The following is a 20,786-nucleotide window of genomic DNA, read 5'->3' as shown; positions in this document are numbered from 1 at the left end:
GACGCAGTGGCGGCCAACGCCAAGGCTGTCTCCGAACTGATCGCGGCGGGGACCGCGCTGCGGCTCGAGCGCGACCAGGTCAACACCGCGCTGGCGGAGGTTCAGCAGAAGAAGCAGCTCGCGCGCCAGCTGCGGTGGAGGCCGGCCAAGGCAGCGACGGCCAGCGGCGGCGGCGTCAAAGCGACGGATGACGGCGTGGGAGGCCTCCTTGCTGCCGCGGCCGCCGCGGCCGCCCTCTTCTTCGCGGCCAATCCCGCGTGAAGCAGAAGGTTCAGAGCGACAGCGAACGAAAGGCCCCCCCAGGGCCTACTTGAGCACGCTCTGCTCCCACCATGTGACCGATCGTACCCTGCCTCCGTGCGCGCAGCCACATTCGACGGCGACGCATGGAGCGCGCGTAGGAGTGAATATGTGAATCCCGCCCTGTTTGCCATGACCTATGGTAGGACCCAGTGTAAGGCCCACCGCACCTGGCTTGAAAGACATATGACCGCGTTGTTGGGGGTCTGATTTGTTTATTTAGCTTTGTCACAGGGGCTCTGCGTTGACACTCGCACGGAGGAGCAGCAGGCTTGGCCGCTTTGTATTTTCTCGCGAGAGAGGCCAGAGGGGCCGGGTCCCCGAGGGGCGAGGGCCCAACCAAGTCAGATGACTTTTTTTGCGGGCAAGGAGGGGGCCACGATTCTTAAAAGAAAGAAGAGCAGCACGCCCGAATAAATAAATAAATAAAACGGGCACGCCAAACGAGGGGTGGGAGAAGGACAGGGTCCCCACCTGCACGAGCAGGATCTTGTAAGGACGATCAGGGACACAGGGGAACGGGAGCGGGGAGCGCATCGCGACACGGAGGGGGGCTGGGCAGGGTTCACCCACACGACAGGGCCCGAGGGAGGTATGGGAGGAGGGGGCCACGATTCTTAAAAGAAAGAAGAGCAGCACGCCCGAGGGAGGTATGGGAGGAGGCACAGGCCCACGATTCTTTTCACGTCTGGCGATTCTTTTCTTCGCTAAATAGCGGTGTAGATGTTAGTGCCAGGCGCGCCCGTTCCTGCTCGAGCCGCCGCAAATTCTTTTCTTCGCGCCCCGACTCGCTTATCGACCGGGCCTAGAGCCCCCTAGAGCCCCGCGCACACAGGGTACCGAGGACCCATTGCTCTTTCGAGGACTCACCAAGCTCACCGACCATGAAGCGCAAGCGCTCGGTTGAGCCCTCCACCGTCGAAAGGCCCAGGACGTCGAGCACTGCCGAGCGGCACGTCGTCCAGTACTTTCGCCGCTTCCGCCAAGCCAACGATCACGGCAGCACGAACGGTTTAGGCGGCGGCAAGCAGACTGTGCCTGACTGTCAAATAATGACGGACCTGCTCGACGCCGTGAGCGCAGCCGTCCCGACCGCGAAGATGCGCGAGGCGGAGATCAGGCAAGCATGCACGGCGCTTCGCACCTTTATCGTCGCGTATGGCGTGCCGCGCACCTTTCCCGGGCTGTCGGCGGAGACGGTGCTCCGCCTCGCACCCGTCGCGAGCCACCTCCGGTCGCGGCAGGGCTCGCTGGGTAGTGGAGACTTTGACGCCGCGGACGAGGTGGAGGCGCTGGCGGCGGCGTGCAAGGCCGCGGGCTTCACCTACGCCCGCTCCTTTGCCTCCAAGGCGTGGTGCATGCTCGGCATCGCAGTCCCGATCTACTCCTCCGAAGGAGTGGCGTACCTGAAGCACGCCGGCCACAGCCTGGGAGCGCACAGCTCATACAGCGATTACCTCGGCGCATGGCAAGCGGAGTACCACAAGGAGCGGCCCGCATACATGCGCGCCGCAGAAGTTCACCTCTCTGCGACGGACCCGCTCGAGCGGCGGTGCACGGCGGAGTGGTTCGCGATGCGCGGCTTTGACGTGAAGCTGATGGCGGTGGGAGGGCCGATGCGGTGAGGGGAGAGAGGGGGAGGAGGAGGGGAGGCGGGAGGAGTGATCACATTCGTGTGAGATCACATTCGTGCGTGGCTTCGTTTTTCTTTTGCGGTCTTACGCACTTGGAGCACTTGGAGTGCAGTCGGTAACCTCACATCCAGGGCCGGGGAGCTCAGAAGCGCACCCAGCGGGCCGGATGATCGGCATCGGGTTACGGGCTTCGCTCGTTTTCTTTGAAGCTTTGCCGGCATGAGAGGAGCGGCCTCTACGCTTTGCTGCCTCGCCGCCTGCTGCTGCGGCCCAGCAGCCGCCTTTGCGCCTCAGCTTGCCCCTCGCCACGGCCGCCAGTGCCGCGTCGCACGGCTCGTAGCTGCCGAGCCGGCGGCGGTGGCGGCGCAGAAGCCTGCCGGCCCTCCGATACCTGGCGGCGGTGGCGGGCCGCCTCCCGGTGGCGGCGGTGGCCCTCCCAAGGGCGGCCCACCGGAGCGGACGGCGGTTCAGAAGGCCCTCGACACACTATTCGAGCTCGCCTTCAAGGCATGCCGCCAGCCTTGCAGCCCGCGTCGCCCTGTCGACGCCCAGCCGTGCTGCCGTCTCGGCCACGCCTCGCGCTGTCGTGTGCGACGGAGCTCCTCCTTCCCGTCGCAGGTGCTGTACGCGACGGAGCCGGACCTGCGCCTCGACTCGTACAAGAACCTGCAGGTGCTCTGGGTGCGAGCCCTCCTCGCCTCCTCCGGCCAGCTCGATGACCCTGTCGCCTACCAGCTGCTGCCGCCCGCCTCGCGCTGGCTCGTCTCGCCGGCGGTCGCGCCGCTGTGGGCTCCGGTGCTGCCCAGGCTCGCGTGTGGAGCGCGCCTCCGCGAGCACCTCACCCGCACGCGTCTCCGAACTCCCTCCAGGTGCTCCCCAAGCTCGAGTGGATTGCGCAGCGCACCTCTTTCCTAGACTCGACGCTCGACGCGTGGATCGACGGGCTGAAAGCGAGCGGGGTCTCGGCCGCCGAGGCGCAAGTCGTCCTGCTCGGCGCGGGGCGCAGACACGCGCCGCGCCGCGAGATTGCACCCGCTGACCCGAGCTTGCGTCGAGGCGCAGGCGCAGGGTACGACACGCGCGCGCTGCGCTACTCGGGCGACCAGGCGCCCGCCTTCTACGAGGTGGACCTGCCCGTCGTCACGCGCGCCAAGGGCGTCCTCTCCTCGCGGTACGCCGCGGCGACCGGCGTCCGCCAGCCCGCCATGCTGCCGCTCGACCTCATGACTTGCGCCTCGGGCGCGCACACACTGACCGCCCCCTCTCTGCTGCCACAGCCCCCTCTCTGCTGCCACAGCCCCCTCTCTGCTGCCACAGACCTTTCCGCGAAGCTTCTCTCTCTCGGACGCCTCCCCGTAGGCGCGCCCGCGCTCGAGGCGCTCGCGCCGCTCGGCCTCGACCGCAGCAGGCCCTCCTCCTCCCCCTCCTCGAGAGACGGCCCCGCCCTCTCGCCCTCGCGGTGGCGATTCATGAGACTGCCCACGCCCAGGCCGACGCTGGTCGTCTTCGAGGCGGTGCTCTTCTACCTCTCGCCGCCCGCAAAGGCGGCGCTGCTGCGCGAGGCGGCGGCCCTCCTCGCCGAGGGACGCCGAGATGCGCCGAGATGCACCCGCGAGATGTACCGAGATCTCGCCGAGATGCCACTTGCACCTCATACACGACACGTCCACGACACGTCCAACACGTCCACCGACTATCCCCGCCGCAGGCCACCCAGCCTCGGAGCTAGCCCTCACCGACAACTTGGCGCCCTTCCTCCGCTCCGCCGACCGCAAGGACGCTGACGACTACTTTGGCGGCTCCCTCGGGCTGCAGCTGCGCCAGCACGAGACGCTCTGGGGCGGCGCGATCCAGTTTGCGCGCGCGGGGGCGAAGAGCGGGGAGTAATCGGATTCACCCACTCACGGCTACCCGCACCCTGGACCGAATCGCGGCTGTGCGCGGGCCGCGGCGCGCGCGGGGCGGGGGCAGCGGGCGGCCGGGCGCGCCGCCCTCCAGTGGGGTGTGCAGTGAAACGGGTGCGGCGTGCGGCAAAACGTAACGACTTTAAAACCGAACGACCCCCCCGACCGGCAACTGCAGTTGAGTCTCTCATTCCAAGGATGCTGAGAGTGCTGTAGCTATTACAGGTACCAACTACAAAGAGCACATAGCGGTCACACGCACGCAATGGCGCCACGCTGACCAGTCAAACTCCCCGCAGCCGCCGGTTCTCCACAGTGTTCTCGCGCCACACTGCGCGTCATCCTCTCCGCCTCCGGTACTGGACAAAGTTCATCAGCGCGTCCATCCGCGCCTTGTAGCGGCCGTACTCCGACTTGTTCGCTGCGGTCGTCAAGCGCGGGAGGGTAAGCGACGGGTGGGAGCGGGGACGGCTAGCGGCCGGGCGCGCGCGCTGCGGTCGGCGAGGGCGCACCGTCGAGGCGTCTCTGCTGGAAAGGCTTCACGTAGCGCGAGAGGCGCTTCATCCGGCGCCCGCTCTGGTGCAGCGACCCCAGCTCGGTCTCCTTCCGCACAAGCCGGTTGAAGTGTGCGACTGCCATCTCCTCGGCGCGCATCACCTCGCCCTGCATCACGTCCTTGCTGCGCTCGTCGCCGCGGGTGGACGGGTCGTTGACCTTCACGGTGATAATGCCGCGCGCCCCCCAGGGCGCGGCAGGCAGCCTGCGGAGCAGCCCGGTTCCCAAGAAGCTGCGCAGCATATTTCGAGCTCGGCGAGGCAGCGTCGCGGGCGGCGCGCGGCGCTTGCAGACACGAGAAAAGAATTTGTAGAGGGGAGACGGGACTGGCGCGCACTGGCACTAACACAGGTACACCACTGGAGCCGCCTAAGCGACTCCCGCGAGGACCGAGAAAAAGAATTTCACAACAAGAATTCCCGGCGATTCTTGTGCATATAGTGGCCAAGCACCACGCGCGCTCCGGCGCGTGGGTCGAGCTCTCGCCCGGCAACCCTAGCCAGGCCTCACGCGCTGGCCGCGACCGCGACCGCTCGAGCCCGAACTGCCCGTCAGACATGTCGGAATTGTCGGAGAATAGCGACTAGCACACCTCTGAGTCCCAGAAACCCGAGGAGTCACACAGTCCACCTGTGTGATGCACGCCCTGCGAGCGGGGCGGGGTGCGCACTGTCCCTCTGTGTTCGTGTGCGTCGCCCATCTCTCCCTGGAGATGACTGCTCTATTTATTTATTTTGGTCGTCGTCCTCCCCCGTGCCCAGCTTTTTCTCCCCCACCCAGCGCGCTGCTCACCGAGGGCGAGGCGTAAAACCTGCCGCATTCAGATGGTGGTCCCAGCAGAAATGGCTCCGTGCGCAGGGCTCACCATGGCTTCAGTACGAATGACTGGTCGAACTGTAACGACTCTTTCGCTCCGCGCGAAAGGCACCATGGTGGAGTCCAAGCAAGTGCCAGTGCCGCCGCCCGCATGGGGCATTGGCGACCGCCCCACCACTTTGCAAACGTACATGGTGCTGCCCGTCTACTCCCCAACCTCCGCGGAGGCGGTGTGCGTCAAGACAGACAGCGCTGCCCGTTCTGCAGAGGGGCAGGTGCGGGCAAGCCTCGTCACTACACACGCCCGCCGCAAGAACCAGCGGCGGCCGGGCAACGGGTTCGTGTCGTACGCGGTGCCCAAATCGACGCGTGACTTCCGTACGGCGCGCCTCGCCCTCGCTCTAATTCCTCCACCTCTTGAACGGCGCGCCACGTCCCGCCCTTCTCCTCATCCTCTGACAGGTGGACGACCTGCAACTCGACCCTGATAGCCTCGAGGTCGGCCGCAAGCCGTCGGAGGCGCCCCCGTGTGCGTCGTTCGTGGAGCCGTCGGGCGAACCGCCGCCAAAGTCCAAGGTGGAGGGCAAGACGCCCGCCTTGCCTCTCATGTCGGGAAAGGTGTGCCGCGGGCACGTGGCCCAGTTTGCCTATCAATACTACAAGGTGGTGGTGCCCACAAAGAGCATGACGCTCAATGTGACGGTCGAGGCGCTGAGCGGCGACCCCGATATCTTTGTATGCAACCGCAACACCAACCCCAACCAGAAGCACCACACGTGGAGCTCCGCTGGCATGGGGTCGGACGAGGTGTACCTCGAGCCCGGCGACGCCAACTTTTATCCGGGTGCCTTCTACATTGGCATCTACGGCGCGTACGACACGGAATACAACGTGCTTGCCGAAATTGAGAGGCAGGAGGTCGTTGTGCGCCACCCCACTCCCGTCGGCGTGCGCGACGGCATGAGCGCGATGAAGAGCGAGATCAGTGCTGCAGACGCGCGCCGCCGGAGTGTCAAGTGGGGCTCCGCCTTCCTCCAGGAGCTGAAGCGACCGAGGAGTCCGCGCACCAGCACGCCCCGCGGAGCTCCGGCCACCGCTGCCAGTGCAAGCGTAGCGCCGCTCCAAGCGGCCGATGAACGTAAGGTGGGCGGGGTTGGCGAGGCGAAGCCGGATGTTGGTGCCGAGGCGCCTGCTCCGGCGACGCCAGCCGGACTAGGCTGCGAGGTATCCGCGCTCCCGGCCTCGCCTCGTCGACCCCGCTTTGGTGCCGCGCCGTCATCTCCGCGAGCCAGGCCGCCGTCTCCGCGAGCCAGGCCGCCGTCTCCGCGAGCCACGCTGAACTCGCCGCGAGCCTCGCCACGGGCCTCGTGGCCGCGGCCAGTGCCGCACCCCGTGCAAGCGCCTGCGGCCGCGTGCGACGGCAGCGCTGCAGGCGCGTGCTCGCTCAGCGTCGGGAGCCCCGGACGCGACAAGAGCGAGGAGCGTTGCGACTCGCCGCGCTCTCACATCACCATGTCGACGCTCGCTCTCGCCGGCGGCGCCGTCCTGCCGCGGGCAGCGGAGGAGCTCCCCGGCCCGGCGGAGCCAGGCAGGCTCGTGCCCCCTAGCTGCTCCAGCCCCTCGCCGCGGGTGGCAGAGGAGGAGGCCGCGACCCGACTCGCGGACGCGTGCTTCGAGCAGACAGCGAGCCCACGGACGGGCAGCAGCGCGCTGCTTGTCTCCGCCTCCTCCAAGAACCAGCTGCTCGAGGACACGGTGGTTGCATCGACGCCGCGGAGGCTCGGCGGTGCGGCGGCTGCCGAGTCGCCGCCCGACTCGCCACGCGAGTCGCCGAGGGACACTTTTGACGAGGCCGAGCGCCGCAGGCTGGCCGAGCTGATCCGGCCGCAGCAGCCGCCGGTGGTTGAACGCAAGCCTGGTGAGCGACCATCCCTTGATGTTGGGTCGCTCTAATTCCGGACTTCTCCCCTCCCACTCTACCCGATGCAACCTAGGCGAGTGGGAGGATGCGCTGCGCGCGTCCACGCTGGTGCCGTCCAAGCTGCGCGCAGAGCGAATCGCGGCGGAGGCGGCCGCCTCCACCGCCGCCCGCCGCCTCTCCACGTCGATGCGGCGGCGTCGGGCGTCGCCTCGGACCGAGGGTGGCGCGAGGCAGAGCGTGGCTGAGATTGTCGAGTCGGCCGTGGCGGCGGCGCGCGGCAAGGAGCTCGTGGCCGAAATTCTTCGCAAGGGTGGCGTGGCGGCGTCGACTACCCAGTCCGCCGCCGTGAGCGGAAGAGCTCGCGCGACGGGCGCGTTGGAGGCGTCCGCGGTCGAGGCATCTCCTAACGCCGCTCTGCACGCTCCGCCGCCCAGCTCGTGACGCCCAACACCGCGCCCGCACAGGAACCGCCCTCGCTCTACACGACGGTTCGGAAGGAGCTCGCGTCGCGCTACGAGCTGGCGCCGCACCAGTACTCGCAGCGAACCGGCATCCGCGGAGAGGAGCTCGTCGCCCTCGAGCGAGGCGAGTTCACCCGGCTGAAGCAGCTGCTGCGCGGGTCTCTCGAGGAGCAGGCGTGAGAGGGCCGTCGCTGCTCACCACTCCCTGCGCTGGCCGGCAGCGCACTCAGCGACGGCCCCTTGCCCCGACCGCAGCTTGGTGTGCACGCCGACGTGCGTGCGGCGATCTACCGCTTCCGGGCAAAGGCCGCGCAGCAGGTGAATATGGCCGACCGGCGCAATCCGAACTGCGAGGCTGTTCGCAGGTGGCCGTGGGGACGGTGGCTAGACTGTCGACCCTCTTGCCGGTCCCCCGCGCTCATCGCACGCCGCCGCCAACCGCTGCGCGACCGACCCTCTGGTAGGCTGATCGACGAGGAGGCGGCGCGCATGATGAGCCTGTTTGGAAGCGAGATCGAGAGGCGGCAGGCGGAGCGCAGACGGCGGAGGGAGGAGGAGGCAGAGGAGGCGGAGCGGAAGATGAAGCACCCATCCATCCCGAAGGACATCCCCGCATTCCTGGTGGAGAGGGGGCGGCGTGTGCAAGGTTAGAGTGTCACCTCGGGGTTCGGCGCGCGCGTTTACTTCGAAGCCACATGGCCGTTTGCCCGTCGGAATTTCTTCTTTTCGAGCCGTGAGGCGGCTGGGTTCCGGCTCCTACCCGGATAGGGGGTCTGTTCCCACTGGCTGGCCCCTCCCAGATAGGTAGCTGGTAGGTAGGTTGGTCTTGTTTGGCCCAAAAGGGCCCTGCAATAGGTAGGTACCCCCTATTTTCATCTTTTTTCGCTTCGCTGCGCGGCCTGGGGATAGGTAGGGTAGGTAGGGCGTTTTGGCGCGAGTCAGTGATGACTATCCGGGTAGGAGCCGGAACGTTGTCGCGCGTCCTCACTATGCGTGCCGACTGTGGCCATGCTGCCCGTGCAGCTGCAGAACGTGGAAGCCGCGGTGCTCGCCATGCACCGCGAGCCGTCGCGTGCCGCCGAGTGTGACCGGTTCCTGCAGCACTTCTCGCGCTCCGAGGAGGCGTGGAGTGGAGCGTTGCAGCTTCTTGGGTCTGTACATCCCGAGTGCCGTCTTGCCAGTGGAGCGATGCTGCACCTCAAGGCGCGGCGCGATGCCTCGTCGCTCGCCAGCGTCGACGCGCTCGCTCTCCTCTCCCGCTGCCTCGAAGCGCTCTCTGGCACAGCCCGCACCCTTCGGGCCCAGCTCACCGTCGCCGCGGCCCACCTGGCGAGCCGAGCCCTCGCCGGGCCGGAGGGTCTTCCCGCGCTGCCCGCCTTTGCGGCGCTCCCTCCCGCGCAGCGCGTCGAGCTACTCGGCTCCCTTCCTCTTGCGTGGCCTCCCGAGCGGCTCCGCACCTCGCTGCCGGCGGTGCTCGCGCTGCTCACCTCGCTGGTCGACACAGAGGCGACTGGCTCGTAGATGAGTTCCTCGCCACTCGCCTCTCACCCGTCGCCACTCGCCACTCGCCTCGCTCCTCCCGTCCCTCCTCGCCACCTGCCACTCGCAACGCCTCCACCACGGCCTTTCCCACTCCGCAGGCTGCGGCGCCCCTCTCCGTCGCCGCGTGCGCCGCTGCGTGGCAGCCGCTCGGGGCAGACCTCACCGACCTCGGCGCCCTGGTCCGTCCGCTCGCCCTCGCGCTGCGGCCTCATGGCGGCGACAGGGACGCGCAGGCGGAGGAGTGGCCGGCCGAGGCGGCGGCCGAGGCTCTGTGCGGCGCCCTCGAGGTGGCTGCCTTCCCGCCCTCGGCTTCCGCCACCGAGCTCAGCCGCTCGCTCCTCACCTCGCTGAGCGACCTCGCCTCACTCGCCCTTCCGCACGCCGCCACCGCCGCCGCCGCCTCGAGCGCCGCCGCCTCTGCCGCCGACGCCTCCGGCGCCGTCGCCGCCGCGCTCCCCCTCGCGCGCACGCTCGCCGCCGCCGTCGCCGCCTCGCCCGAGGATGCTGTCGCTCTGTCCGCGGCGGGCGGCGCCGGCCACGGAGTGAGCGGCGCAGGCGAGGGTGGCGGCAGCGAATGCTACGGCCCGCTGCGCGCGCTGCTGCTGCTGAGCAGCGCAGAGGCCGGCCGTGCGAGTCGGCACCTGCTGGAAGTCGCATCGTGCCGCTCACGCGCCGCTTTTTGTTTGTGTCAGGCTGAGCTTGACACGCAGTACCAGCACCTCGAGGCGCAGTGCTGCGCGTGGGCGGCGCTGAGCGGGTTCCCTCGCCCCTTCCCTCCCCTCCGCACAAGCAAAGGGCGTCTCACTCGTGCCGTGACGCAAGCGGTGCTCCTCCTGCGGTGCTCCTCAGGCTGACGGCGGACGCCCCGGCGGCGCACGGCGCGTGGTCCGTCCTCGCGCGCACGCTGCTCGCGCGCAACGCCCTGCCAAACGACTGCGGCGAGGGCGGCGAGGGCGGCGGCCGGCTCGTTTGGGCGTCGGAGCAGGTCGAGGAGTTCGCCGTTGGGGCGGGTCAGCAGTTGGTTCCTCATCAACCGCAACGGTGAGTGAGCAGGTCGAGGAGGATGACTTTTGGCGCTACCGGCGCAGCTGCGTGCAGGAGTTGTGGCAGTCGCTGCTCGGCGGCGTCGGCGCGTTGCCGGTGGCGCAGCTGCTGGCGGCGGAGGCGAGGGAGGGCGCCGCTGTGGCTGCTGGCGGCGGCGGCTGGCGGCGGCTCGAGGCGGCGCTGCACTTGTCCGAGTGCGCCGCTCCCGCGCTGCTGCCTCAGGGGCGGCGCCCCACCCGCCGGAGACTCGTCTCAGCGGGCGGGAACTTGCGAGCGGCGTCCGATTCGGGGAGCGGCGGGAACGGTGGCGGCGGAAACGGCGGCGAGGCGGCGGCACGAGCGGCTCGCGCCGCCGAGACGTCGGACGCGTTTGCCGACACTGCGGAGCAGCGCGCGCTCGCTCCGTCTGTCGAGGCTGCCCTCTCCGCGGCGTGTGGAGTAGGGGATGGGGCTCCGCCGTACTTGCGCGCCGCCGCTCTGCGCTGCATCGCGGCTTTTGCGCCGTGGCTCGCCCCAGCCGAGCGGGCGCAGGCGCTGCAGGGGTGCGTGCAAGCCGTCCTCCGCTCGCTCGGCGACCCGAGCGTTGGCCGCCACGCCGCGAGCGCCTTCAGCGCCATTTGTTGCTACGGCGGCTGCGCGTGGCGGCTCGGCACCGACGCGACGCTGCAGCAGCTCCTCCCTCCCCTGCTCGCCGCTCTCGAGCAGGAGCCGTTCGCCTCGGGCGGCGCTTTGGACACGTCCACGACACGTCCACGACAAGCCCACGACACGTCCCTCAGGAGCCTCTCGCTTCGGACGGCGAGGCGGCCGAGACGGCGCGCTCGGCTTGCATGCGACTCGTGGTGCTCCTCCCGCCCGCCTCGATCGCCGCCGCGCTCGACGCGATCGCGTCGCCAATCCTCGCCTCCCTGCCGGCGCTCGGGGCGACGCTCGCCGCCGCCGACGACGCCGAGTCGATCGCGGCGGCCGGTGCCGCGATCGCGGCCGCCCTCGCCAGGCTGCGCAGCGTCGCTCGCCACTTGGACAGCTCCCCTCCCCTCCCTCAGCCGGGAGGCGGCCAGGCGCACCCGATGGTGCTGCTGCTCGGTGCGAGCCGCCCTTCGGCCTCGGAGACCCACAGCACACTCCACCAGCACTCCAGATGGTTTCCTCCCTCAGGCGCCGCCTGGCCTGTCCTCCAGCCACTCGCCGCCCCGTCCGCCCGCTCGGCCGCCTCCTTTCGCGCACTCTGCGACTTTTTCGTCCTCGCGATGCGCGCGGGCGGTGCCGCCCCCCTCCTGCCGTGGCTGTCTCAGCTCCTCGACGCGATCCTCGCCGGCCTCGCCGCCCACAACCTCGCCCACGCCCTCGCCCTCGCTTCGGACGGCGCCGTCTGCGCGTTGCAGACCTTGGCGGCGGCCGTCGAGCGGTTTGGGCCCGAGGAGGCGGCGACGCCGCTCCTCTCCGCCGCCCTCGACCGCGCTGCCGGATTTGCCGTGCCCAACCTGGCCGCTGCGCTCGCGTCTCAAGATGCCGCGGCGCCCCTCGCCGACGTCTGCGTCGCCTTCCTCGAGCTCCTTTACCGCGCGGCGCTCTTTTGCAGCGAGGCGTTGCCGCCGCCCCTCCTCGACTCGGCCCTCGCCCTCTGTGCGCGCGCCCTCCGGCAGCCGTCGCGCGATCTCGTCCGCGCGGCGGCGGCGCTGGCGGCAAGGCTCGCCGAGTCGGACGAGTTGCGGCCACGCCTCCTCGCCTCGGAGGCCGGCCCTGCGCGCGCGCTGCTCGGCGGCCTCCTCGTCGCCCTCGCATCGCACGCCGCGCACGAGATGCTTCCTCGCGTCGCCGACGCTATGCGCGCTCTCCTCTCCTGCTGCGGCGCAGAGGCGGGCGACGCAGTCCTGCGCGCCGCCGTCGCTCCGCGGGGCCGAGCTGCGCGCGAGCTCACTCGAGATCACACGAGATCTCGTCCGAGACTAGGCGCGCCGCCCTCTCCGCGGAGCACGCCTTTCTCACCGCCACTTCGGCCGCCCCTCCGAGTGCAGACGACTTTCACGCCGCGGCTCTCGCGGCGGTCGACGATGCACTCGCCTTTCGAGCGGTGAAGCGCGGGACTAGCAGCTGGGGACTCTCCCCTCTCGTGCCGAGCCCCTGACCGGCCCAAACCGTGTCCGCTCTTTCAGGTCGCGTGCGATTTTGCTCTCCTCGCTCGCGCCACTGCGCCCCCGCCGCAGGAGGCGCTGCGGTCGCAAGTCTTTTCCGCCTCAATCCGCTCGCCGCCCGATTGACGCTCTCGGTACTTGGACTGGCCTCTGAAGCTTCCGCGCGCGTCCAACTCGAAGGGATGGGGCGCGCCGCTGCGGGCTCGATTACGTTAATCGCTTCACACACAGAGGCAGAGGTGTACGCGGTACGTGCATGCGAGAGAGAAGAGTCGTCCCGCTCCCGGGGGTTGCATCCGGTGTCGGTTCCTACATATACTCCTGACCCACATAGACAGCGGTACTGAGTGCGCGCGAAGTTCCTTGTGCGCGCCGCGCTGTGGTCTCCAGGTCTATGGTGTGTGTGTCGCGTGTGGACCCTGCTCCCTCAAACAAATGCGACACCCACCCCAAAACACAGGCATCTCCCACTCGCACACCCTCCCCATGCTAGGTTGTGCGGCTCGCCTCGTGGGACAAGAGGTGTAGCACGTACGTGCAGTGGCGCGGCCGCGACGGCGGCGAAAACGCAAAGGAGCTCGGCGGCTGGCGGGCATATAACTGTATGGGCGAGAGAGGCGTCCCCTCTCCGACGGTGCCCTGCCTCGCCATCACGGTCCGTCCTCCTCGCCCCATCCGACCTCGACACAGTCCTCAAAGTTGACCAGCTCGAAGGCCTCGCTCTCGACGCGCCTCAGCGAGACTGGCTGAGGCGGCAGCGGCAGGAGCAGGCCAGTCAGCACGGGCGAGGGCAAGCCAGTGAGCACGCTTTCGACAGGCGAGGGGGCGCGTAAGCAGAGGTCGCCGCCGTCTGCCGCCCCGGAGCTCTCCTCCTCGTCCGCGCTCATGTCCGTGCTCTCGCCTCCGTACCCGAGCGCCTCACTCGCGCACGAGTCGCTGGAGCTCATCCCCCGCTCAGAGGGATCAGAGTCATCCGCGCCTCGCGAAGCGGGCGGGTGGAGCGCATCGACGCCAAGTCCCTCGAGGTCGTCCAGAACCCCGTCCACGAGCTCCTGGAGCTCGACCGTCGCGGAACGTAGCGTCCGCCACGCCCACGACCCCGCCTTGACAATGTGCCCGACCGCCGCCCCTGAGTCTGGGATAAGGTCCGGCATGAGCTGGCCGGCGGACCAGGTGCCCTCGGGGGTCATGGCGCCGCTGCTCGTTGGCTCGCGCGGCGAGGCGCGGCCGGAGGTCACGCTCTCTCTCATCAGCAGGCCGTCCGCCAATGAGCCGATCGATCACGCGGCCGCACGGGCTGCGACCAACAAACCAAGGTCACAGAGATCGTGACCTCTTTCCCGCCTCGATCGGCGATTCTTCTTTGTTTTTCTGAGCTTAGCCTTCGATGTTATGAAACAAACGCAAGGCGGACATGGCATATCGCTCTCGGGCCCACAGACATCCCGCGTGTTTTTCTTCACCTTCCGCCCCGAAGAACTAATTTTGCTTTAATTTGAATGGATCAGTCGCTCTGGAAGCAGGACAGGTGAAAGAGCTTCCCTTACGGTCTGTGCATGAAGAGCGCCTCAGCGTTGCATCGTTCCTCCCAAGCAGGCCGTCGGCCCAAGAGCGCGAAGAATGTCGAATGGTGCGACGCCGCCCACGCTGCGAGTGCTGGCGCGCCAGCCGTCTTCCTGCGCCTCCGCGAAGCTCCCCGGCACGCCGCACTCGGCTCGCTCGACATCCATCATCTCTGGGGCGTCGTCCGACATCTCTGACATCTCGAGTTTTGACGGCAGCATCAACGGCGAGAAGCGCAGGAGTGTGCGCCGTGCAATGCCGCGGCTGCGCTTGCCAGCCAGCGCAAGCCAGCTGCGACTGTCAGTCCCCTCCTGGCGGAAACCTGGGCGCGGAGCAGCTGCGGACGCGGACGCGGAGGAGGCGGGGGGGGGGACGCAGCCGACAGTCTCTACGACGCAGCCGACAGTCTCCGAAGGCGACGAGTCACCCACAGCGGGCGGCCGCTCGGACGCGGAGGCACTCCGCGGCGAGGTTATCCTCGCGGACGAGCCCGAGGCCAGCGCCGCCGGCGAGACGACCCTCGGCGATGCCAAGGCGGCTGTGCCGGACGACGCCGTCGCCGCAGAGCAGGAGGTGGAGCTGCAGGAGGCGGAGCTGCAGGAGGCGGTCCTAGAGGAGGCGGGGGCGGAGCCGCAGCCGGAGGAGGAGGCGCCCGGCCTGAGCTCCACGGCGCACCCGACAGCCTGCGGCGGGAGCGGCGCTAGGGGCGGCGAGCAGAAGCGCGAGCAGAAGCGCGAGCAGAAGTGCGAGCAGAAGTGCGAGCAAGCCGTGCTCGCTCCGCCGCCGAAGCGAGCCGACCTCCTCCCCGAGGAGAAGGCGCCTTCTCCCCAGCCCCCAGCCCTGGCCCCAACCCCACTGGCCCGCCACGCCCCCGCGCGGTGCCGCTCCTCTCTCGTGCGCTCCTTCTGCCACGCCGGTCAGTGAGTCAGACGAGGCGGCGCCCCCCCATGCCCTTGCCCCTCCCGCCACCGCGCCTTCTCTATCTCCCGCCCCCGCCCTCCCCTCCGGCGCAGGTCAAGGGCTTCGTCCCGCGCGAAGAGTGGCTCCCCTTCTCCGACCCAGAGCTCCAGACCCTCGCCGCCGTCCGCCGCTGGCTCGGCGCCGCTCGCTTCGATGCGGTGCGCCGCTCTCGACCTGTGCTCGTCTGGCTCTGTGAAGAGCGCCTCTCTTCACACCCGTCTCTGTGAACAGGTGCCGCTCGACCTGCTCGTCTGCTTCCTGCGCGGGTACGCGTACCGCAAGGACTGGGCAGAGACGGTCTACGTCGAGCTCTCTGAGGCTCTCGAGTGGCGCGGGCGTGCGGCCGCCGACTCCGTGCCCGACTCCTCCCTCCGCTGGCCACCTCGCAGGGAACTTTCCCGGACCCTTCGCCTGGGAGCCGTCCTCGTAGGTGCTCGACTCCCCTCCCGCGGACCGCCCGCTCTTCGAGCAGCTCTACCAGAGCGGGCCGGTCGGGCGAGACCAGCAGGGGCACATCGTCGAGCTGATGCGGCTCGGCCGGCTCAAGGTGAGAGGGGCTGTACGGCTGCACCTCGGCTGTATCTCGGTTGCACCTCGGCTGTGTCTCGGGCATGTCATCTCGACCGGCTCAAAGTGGCCACTAGTCTCTTGAACGCACTTGTACACTTCGCCCCGCACCCCCCCCACACACACACACATCCCCCCTCCTTTCCCCACACCTCCTCTGCCTCTCTCCCGCGAGGTGTCGAAGCTCTTCAAGAGTTTCGAGCTCGACGCAATCATCAAGCAGGCGCGCGCAGGGGGGGGGAGGGGGGCGGCTCCAGACCTGACGGCTCAGCTCAGACTTGAGGCCGCTCCCCCATCGGCCTCGAAGGCGCCCTTCCCTACCCCGCCCGCCTCCCCACCTCCCGCCTCTCTCAGGTCACCTACGCCGCCGAGGCGAAGCGCGCGTGCAACATCGCAAACTGCGGCGCGCTGGGCAAGCGGACGTACAAGACGGTGGTCGTGATCGACTGCCAAGGCCTCGACTCTGACCAGCCTGACCGAGGACGTGTCCAGGACGCGTCCGTGACTTGTCCGAGACATGTGCCCGCGTAGGCCTCAACTCGGACCACCTCGGCAAAGAGTTTCGCGTGCTGATGAAGAAGACGGCGGAGGTGCTGTCCGGACACTACCCGGAGACGATGCACAAGACGTGCATCATCTCTCGGCATCGTCCCCTCGGAGACGAGAGACTCACGCCCGGGACATGTCCGAGACCTGTCCATATAGGTACATCATCAACGGCCCTCTCATCGTGCGCGCGGCGTGGAACGTGACGCGGCAACACGCAACCCTAGATGCGGAAGTGAGATGCGGAAGTGCGTGTACTGACCGCCGTACTCCACGTCGTGCTCGAGCAGACACCCCTAAGTCTGCACCGATGGATCCGTCTCCCTGATTCCCCGATCTTGATGGCTCCACAACCACCAGGCACATGATGCACCCCCTCTCGGCCGCCAAGATCGCCATCCTCGGGTCGGACTGGAAGAAGGTTCGCCTCCTCGAGCTGAGACCCAGGCGTGCTGGAAGCAGCCAGCGCCTCTTTTCACACCCCGCCCGTGCGTGAACAGGTCTTCGACCGGGACGGCATCGTGCTCGACGGCAACTCGCTCCCCGCGAGCATCGGCTGGAGCGAGGCCGTCGGGGAGCTCCCCGCTGACGGCGGCGCGGCGAGGCGGCGTGGCTGGGCCCCGCCCGCCGATCTGGCGGCCCTGGCGGCCCTCGCAGAGGGAGCGCAGGGCTAAGACTGATTAGCTAGCTGCACGTTTGCGGGTTGGTGTGAGCTCGCAGGGCGTTGGGGTAGCTATGCCTCACGTGCAGCGCCGACGGTCGGGGTCGGCGGAGCACGCCAGCGGCAGGAGAGCGCCTGGGTCCCAGTGGGACCCGGGTCCCAATATTCGTTCCGGTCCCATCCGGGTCCCATTTGCGGTTGAAATGTCACAGTACCAGTTGCAAAATGTCACACACATATGGGCCAAATGTCACGGGACGTACGCGGGGGCAAGCAAGGGGATTGAGGACTGGCGATTCATGACGAGGGTGCCCACCGCGCGGCGGACGCCGCGTCCCGCGTGAAGGGTGGCGTCGTGGGCAGCAAAAGCGAGGCGAGCGCGCGAGAGCTAGCTACAGAGTACAGTATGCACCGCGCACCGGCACTGTGGCGTCCTGAGTGTAATAATTGGCTGGGTCTAGGGCTGCGGCTCTGGGCCCGGCAGCCTCTAGAGGTGTGTGTATCTATATGTGGCACCCAGGTCATGCAAAATAAATCTCAGAAATAAGCGAGCGGTGACCGGTGTATCGTCGATGTGCCAAAGTCAGCGTTGCGGAGTTGCGAGAAGCGATGGGCGCCCCTCTAAACGCCCATAGCGCCACCGCCTCGCTCGCCCGAGCCGCTCCAACTGGAGGGCGCTGCGCTCGCCCGGCATCGAGCCCACACTATCAAACTATTAGCCTAATAAATAACGTACCTAATTATTAGCAGGTACCTAATAACGCGAGTAGCTAATAACAAGCTAATTATTAGGCTAATAACAGTGCTCATTAGGCTAATAACAGCGCGTATTAGGTGCTTATTAGGCTCTAATAACGCGAGTCAAGCTAATAACAAGCTAATTTTTAGGTACCTGCTAATAATTAGGTACGTTGATTTAGGCGCTCGACTCGACTCGGACTGCTGACCGCCCGCGACCCTGAATCCTGGTCTCGCGACGGCTATCTCGACCCGGCGCTCGGGATCTGAAGCTACGAGGCCTGGGTCGGGGCTATCAGTGGGCTACATGCCGCTTGCCGCGGCTCCTAGGTCGACGAAACGCTCGCGCTTCACCCTCCCCCCCTCTGACGATAGGTGTCGCCGCGCGCTCACCGGCAAAGAAGCACACGGCGGGCGACGGCGGCGCGCGGCGACGCTCCTGATGCAAAGGAAGGTCGCCCACATATCCTCCAACAGCACAACGCCGTAGGTGGGTCGAGACTGCCCTCCACCCGCTCGCGCTTGCCTCCCCTACCCGACCGGGTTGGCTCCCTCTAGATGCGGCCGAGACACCTTCCCGGCTGCGCTTCTGCCCGCGACAGCGGCGCCTGAGGGCGTGGGCTGCACGGCCCCTCGAGGCGGCCCGCGGGGCGGCGGGAGAGATCTCTCCGCCGTCATGGCGCACTATATCACCAGTAGAGGCCTCTTTATAGTCGCCTTTTGGCACCTCCTCTCTCCACGCCGCCGATTAGACCCCGCCGCACCGCCATCACCGCCCCCTTCCCTGCCCCGTCGCCCTCCTGAGCTCTCCCCCCTTCGCTCCAGCCACGCCCAGGACGGCCGGGCCATCGCTCCGCGTGCCAGGCGTCCGGGACGGCCGGGTACCGGTTCCGTATTTTGAGCCCTCTCGGGCCACACCCTCGCGCGCGTCCGCCGGCCGGCAGAGCACCGCTCGGGCGACTCGGACGGCCCGCCCGACCAGCGCGCTCGATCGTGCCGCCCCCACAGCGTCAGTGGCGGGCTCGGGGGGGCAGGCGGCGCAGCCCCTCGTGGGGGTGCCCACCGCTCTCCTCTCACCGCTCCCCCCCCGCCCGTGGCACCCCACGCACTCGTCCCTCCTCAGGGGCGCAAGGCGGCACGTCTGACGCTTGCCTCGGCCCACCTCGCCTTCACGCCCGCCGCCGCGACCAAGGTGGTGGCCTCGGCGGCCCAGACGAAGCCCGTGCGGCTCGTTTGGGAGCCGCGCGCCGTCCCTCTCTCGCCCGCGCTGCTCGCCACGCCGAAGCCCACGTCCCTCCGGCCGCAGGCGCCGCCGGGGCGCAACCAGCGCCCCTCCCGAGCACCTTCCCGGCGGGCAGCGCCTCCGTAGCGGCGCTGGCGGCCCCTGCGAGCCAGCCGGCACCGCGAGTGCGTACTCGAAGGCGCGCGCGTCCCTTCTCTCCCCGGCCCGCCGCGTCTCTCTGACCTCCCCTCCCCCCTCGGCCTCCCGGGCCAGGCGTGCATCGGGCGTACAAAATGGCCGCGGGGCGAGCTCCAGCGACGCTGTCTCTTCGGCCCGAGCGGTGGGTAACTCCCTGGCCGGGCTCGGGCCCTCTCGGGCTGCTGCGAGCTGCGCGATGCGCGTCCCCTCCGCCGCACGGCGTGCCCCTTGGCCTTGCCCCTCACCCTCCGACTCCGCCGCAGGACCGGTCTGGCGACCCGGGACGACCGCCTAGAGCAGCATCATCGACCATCCCGACCCCGTGGGGGTCGGGGCGGGCCAGCCAGACGTGAGAGCGCCCCTCCCCGCCTCTCGCGGCGCGTCCCCTCCTTCCTCCCCGCGCACCTCGCCACCCGGCTCGCCGCCCCGTCGCCGTCGCGAGTCAGCCTCGGTCAGGTACTGCCAAAGGCGGCCACAAGCAGCACCATCGCTACCAGCGCCACCGCGCCGGCGCTGGTAAGCTCTGCGGCCCGTGTAGCGGCCCCTTAGCCCGTCGCCCGGGCACATGGCGCCCTCACACCACTCCTCGCCCCCGTCTCGCAGGCCAAAATCGTCGACATCGCGTCGGCACTCTCGACGGCGCGCCTGGGCTCGCAGAGGGCGGCCTGGGCGGTGCAGGGTGGCTGGGCTGCCCCCCTCCCGCGGTGCGCCAAGCCTCGGGGGTCGGGGAGACCATATCGGGTCGCCGAGGGGGCGGGTCGGACGCCCGATCCGGCTGCTGGCCGGAGGACGTCGCCGGCTCCGCGATTTTGGACTCCCCAGGCGCCTCCAGCCGGGCCGAGCGGCGCCAGCTGGTAGCTGGGGCCGCAGGGTGGTCGGGCCGACACCGTATGCTAGTAGGGGTGAGTTGTCTAGGGGTGCAAATGTCGGTAGAGTGTCCGTTTGTGGCCTCCGGACGGGCTCCGGTCGGGAGCCCGCCGGGCCGGTGTACGCGTTTCGCTAACACTCAGGGCCCGTTTTGCATGACCTGCAGCTGTCTGTGTGCGTGGCTGTGCCTGTGGGCGGGTTGGGTTGTTGTCAATGGTCAATGGACAACGGCACGGACGCACACCGCACTGCATCGGGCGCAGAGCGCGGTGCCGCGGTGGAACCGGGATAAAGTAGCGAGGAGAGTACTCTCTGATTGAGCGTCGAGGCGGCTGGGCGCATCGCCCATCGCGCATCGGAAGTCGCTAGTCGGAAGCGGCGCGAGGTGTGAAATCGCTGCAATGTGCAACTCAGATGTCAGAAGCCTTTCACAGTAATCACAGACTGTTTCCCTAATCAGCACTGTATTTCAAATTTCCTCACTCGGTGTCGAATCTCGAAACACACCTCTGCTCTCGCCCTCTCCTAGGATCCCTACGCGGCTCTACTACTTTATAGTCATCGACAGTCGAAGTGTTTCGACAGTAGAAGTCTAAAATTTGCCCTCGTGCTGCACCGTTTCCAGCAACGCGCCTGCCACGTGCCTCGTGCCTGTGACAAAACGCTCGACCTTTTTTCCGCACGCAGGTCACGGCACGCAAGCCTCGCGGGCTGATAGTGATGTACTGATGAGCTCTGACTAAAAAGCCGATGCGCGGATGGTGCTTCCCCCCCAAATCGTGAGTAAGTAAGTGAGCCCCGCCGCATTTCTTTTGGGCACGCTCGTTTACCGTCAACCCGAAAGGCAGCGGGTAGGGACAAGGAGATGATTGATGGTGGCGAGAGGGCCCCAACCAAGCGGCGATCCTCCTCCCACAGCGCCACGGGCGGCCAGGGCTCGCGTCCGGCGGATTCGCTTCCAGAAGCGGCTGTGTGCGTCGGGCATGGCGGCGGCGGACCGCGGAATGCTCGAGGCGTCGGCTTTGATTCAGGTTTTTGGCGGAGGGAGGGAGGGGGCATCGATCGATCCTAGCTAGGGCGGGGGTGTTGTGCATGCATGGGGAGGATGGGGAGTGAACTTGGCATGTCGGCGATGAATTCGTCGCTGTGCAT

At 68.2% G+C, this 20,786-nt stretch overlaps 3 protein-coding genes across 3 annotated transcripts; all 3 read left to right on the top strand.

Annotated features, from left to right (window-relative positions):
- Positions 1-2,153: 2,153 nt before the first annotated feature.
- On the top strand, positions 2,154-3,986 carry EMIHUDRAFT_439298 (hypothetical protein; the record flags this gene model as incomplete). The annotated part of the gene is made up of 8 exons (XM_005756471.1): positions 2,154-2,474; positions 2,553-2,729; positions 2,804-2,914; positions 2,960-3,124; positions 3,294-3,393; positions 3,424-3,448; positions 3,479-3,552; positions 3,637-3,986. 8 exons carry the CDS (start codon positions 2,154-2,156, stop codon positions 3,819-3,821), a joined length of 1,158 nt encoding a protein of 385 aa, XP_005756528.1. The 3' UTR covers positions 3,822-3,986.
- A 1,273-nt stretch (positions 3,987-5,259) lies between these two features.
- Positions 5,260-7,771, top strand: EMIHUDRAFT_221539 (hypothetical protein; the record flags this gene model as incomplete). The annotated part of the gene is made up of 7 exons (XM_005756470.1): positions 5,260-5,439; positions 5,524-5,562; positions 5,672-6,433; positions 6,502-6,589; positions 6,642-7,127; positions 7,204-7,520; positions 7,595-7,771. The coding sequence occupies 7 exons, from the start codon at positions 5,260-5,262 to the stop codon at positions 7,769-7,771; spliced, it is 2,049 nt and encodes a 682-aa protein (XP_005756527.1).
- Positions 7,772-13,500: 5,729 nt separating this feature from the next.
- Positions 13,501-17,123, top strand: EMIHUDRAFT_453979 (hypothetical protein; the record flags this gene model as incomplete). The annotated part of the gene is made up of 13 exons (XM_005756469.1): positions 13,501-13,628; positions 13,875-14,415; positions 14,593-14,643; positions 14,916-14,993; positions 15,067-15,189; positions 15,266-15,382; positions 15,578-15,625; positions 15,757-15,886; positions 15,934-16,030; positions 16,108-16,158; positions 16,309-16,369; positions 16,449-16,663; positions 17,025-17,123. The coding sequence occupies 12 exons, from the start codon at positions 13,501-13,503 to the stop codon at positions 16,620-16,622; spliced, it is 1,599 nt and encodes a 532-aa protein (XP_005756526.1). The 3' UTR covers positions 16,623-16,663; positions 17,025-17,123.
- Between the last annotated feature and the right edge of the window lie 3,663 nt (positions 17,124-20,786).

The sequence above is a fragment of the Emiliania huxleyi genome (genome assembly GCF_000372725.1).
Source record: "Emiliania huxleyi CCMP1516 unplaced genomic scaffold EMIHUscaffold_97, whole genome shotgun sequence".
NCBI lineage: Eukaryota > Haptophyta > Isochrysidales > Noelaerhabdaceae > Emiliania > Emiliania huxleyi.
Note: the sequence above shows the minus strand (reverse complement) of the source record. Positions and strands in the feature narration are given on the sequence as shown.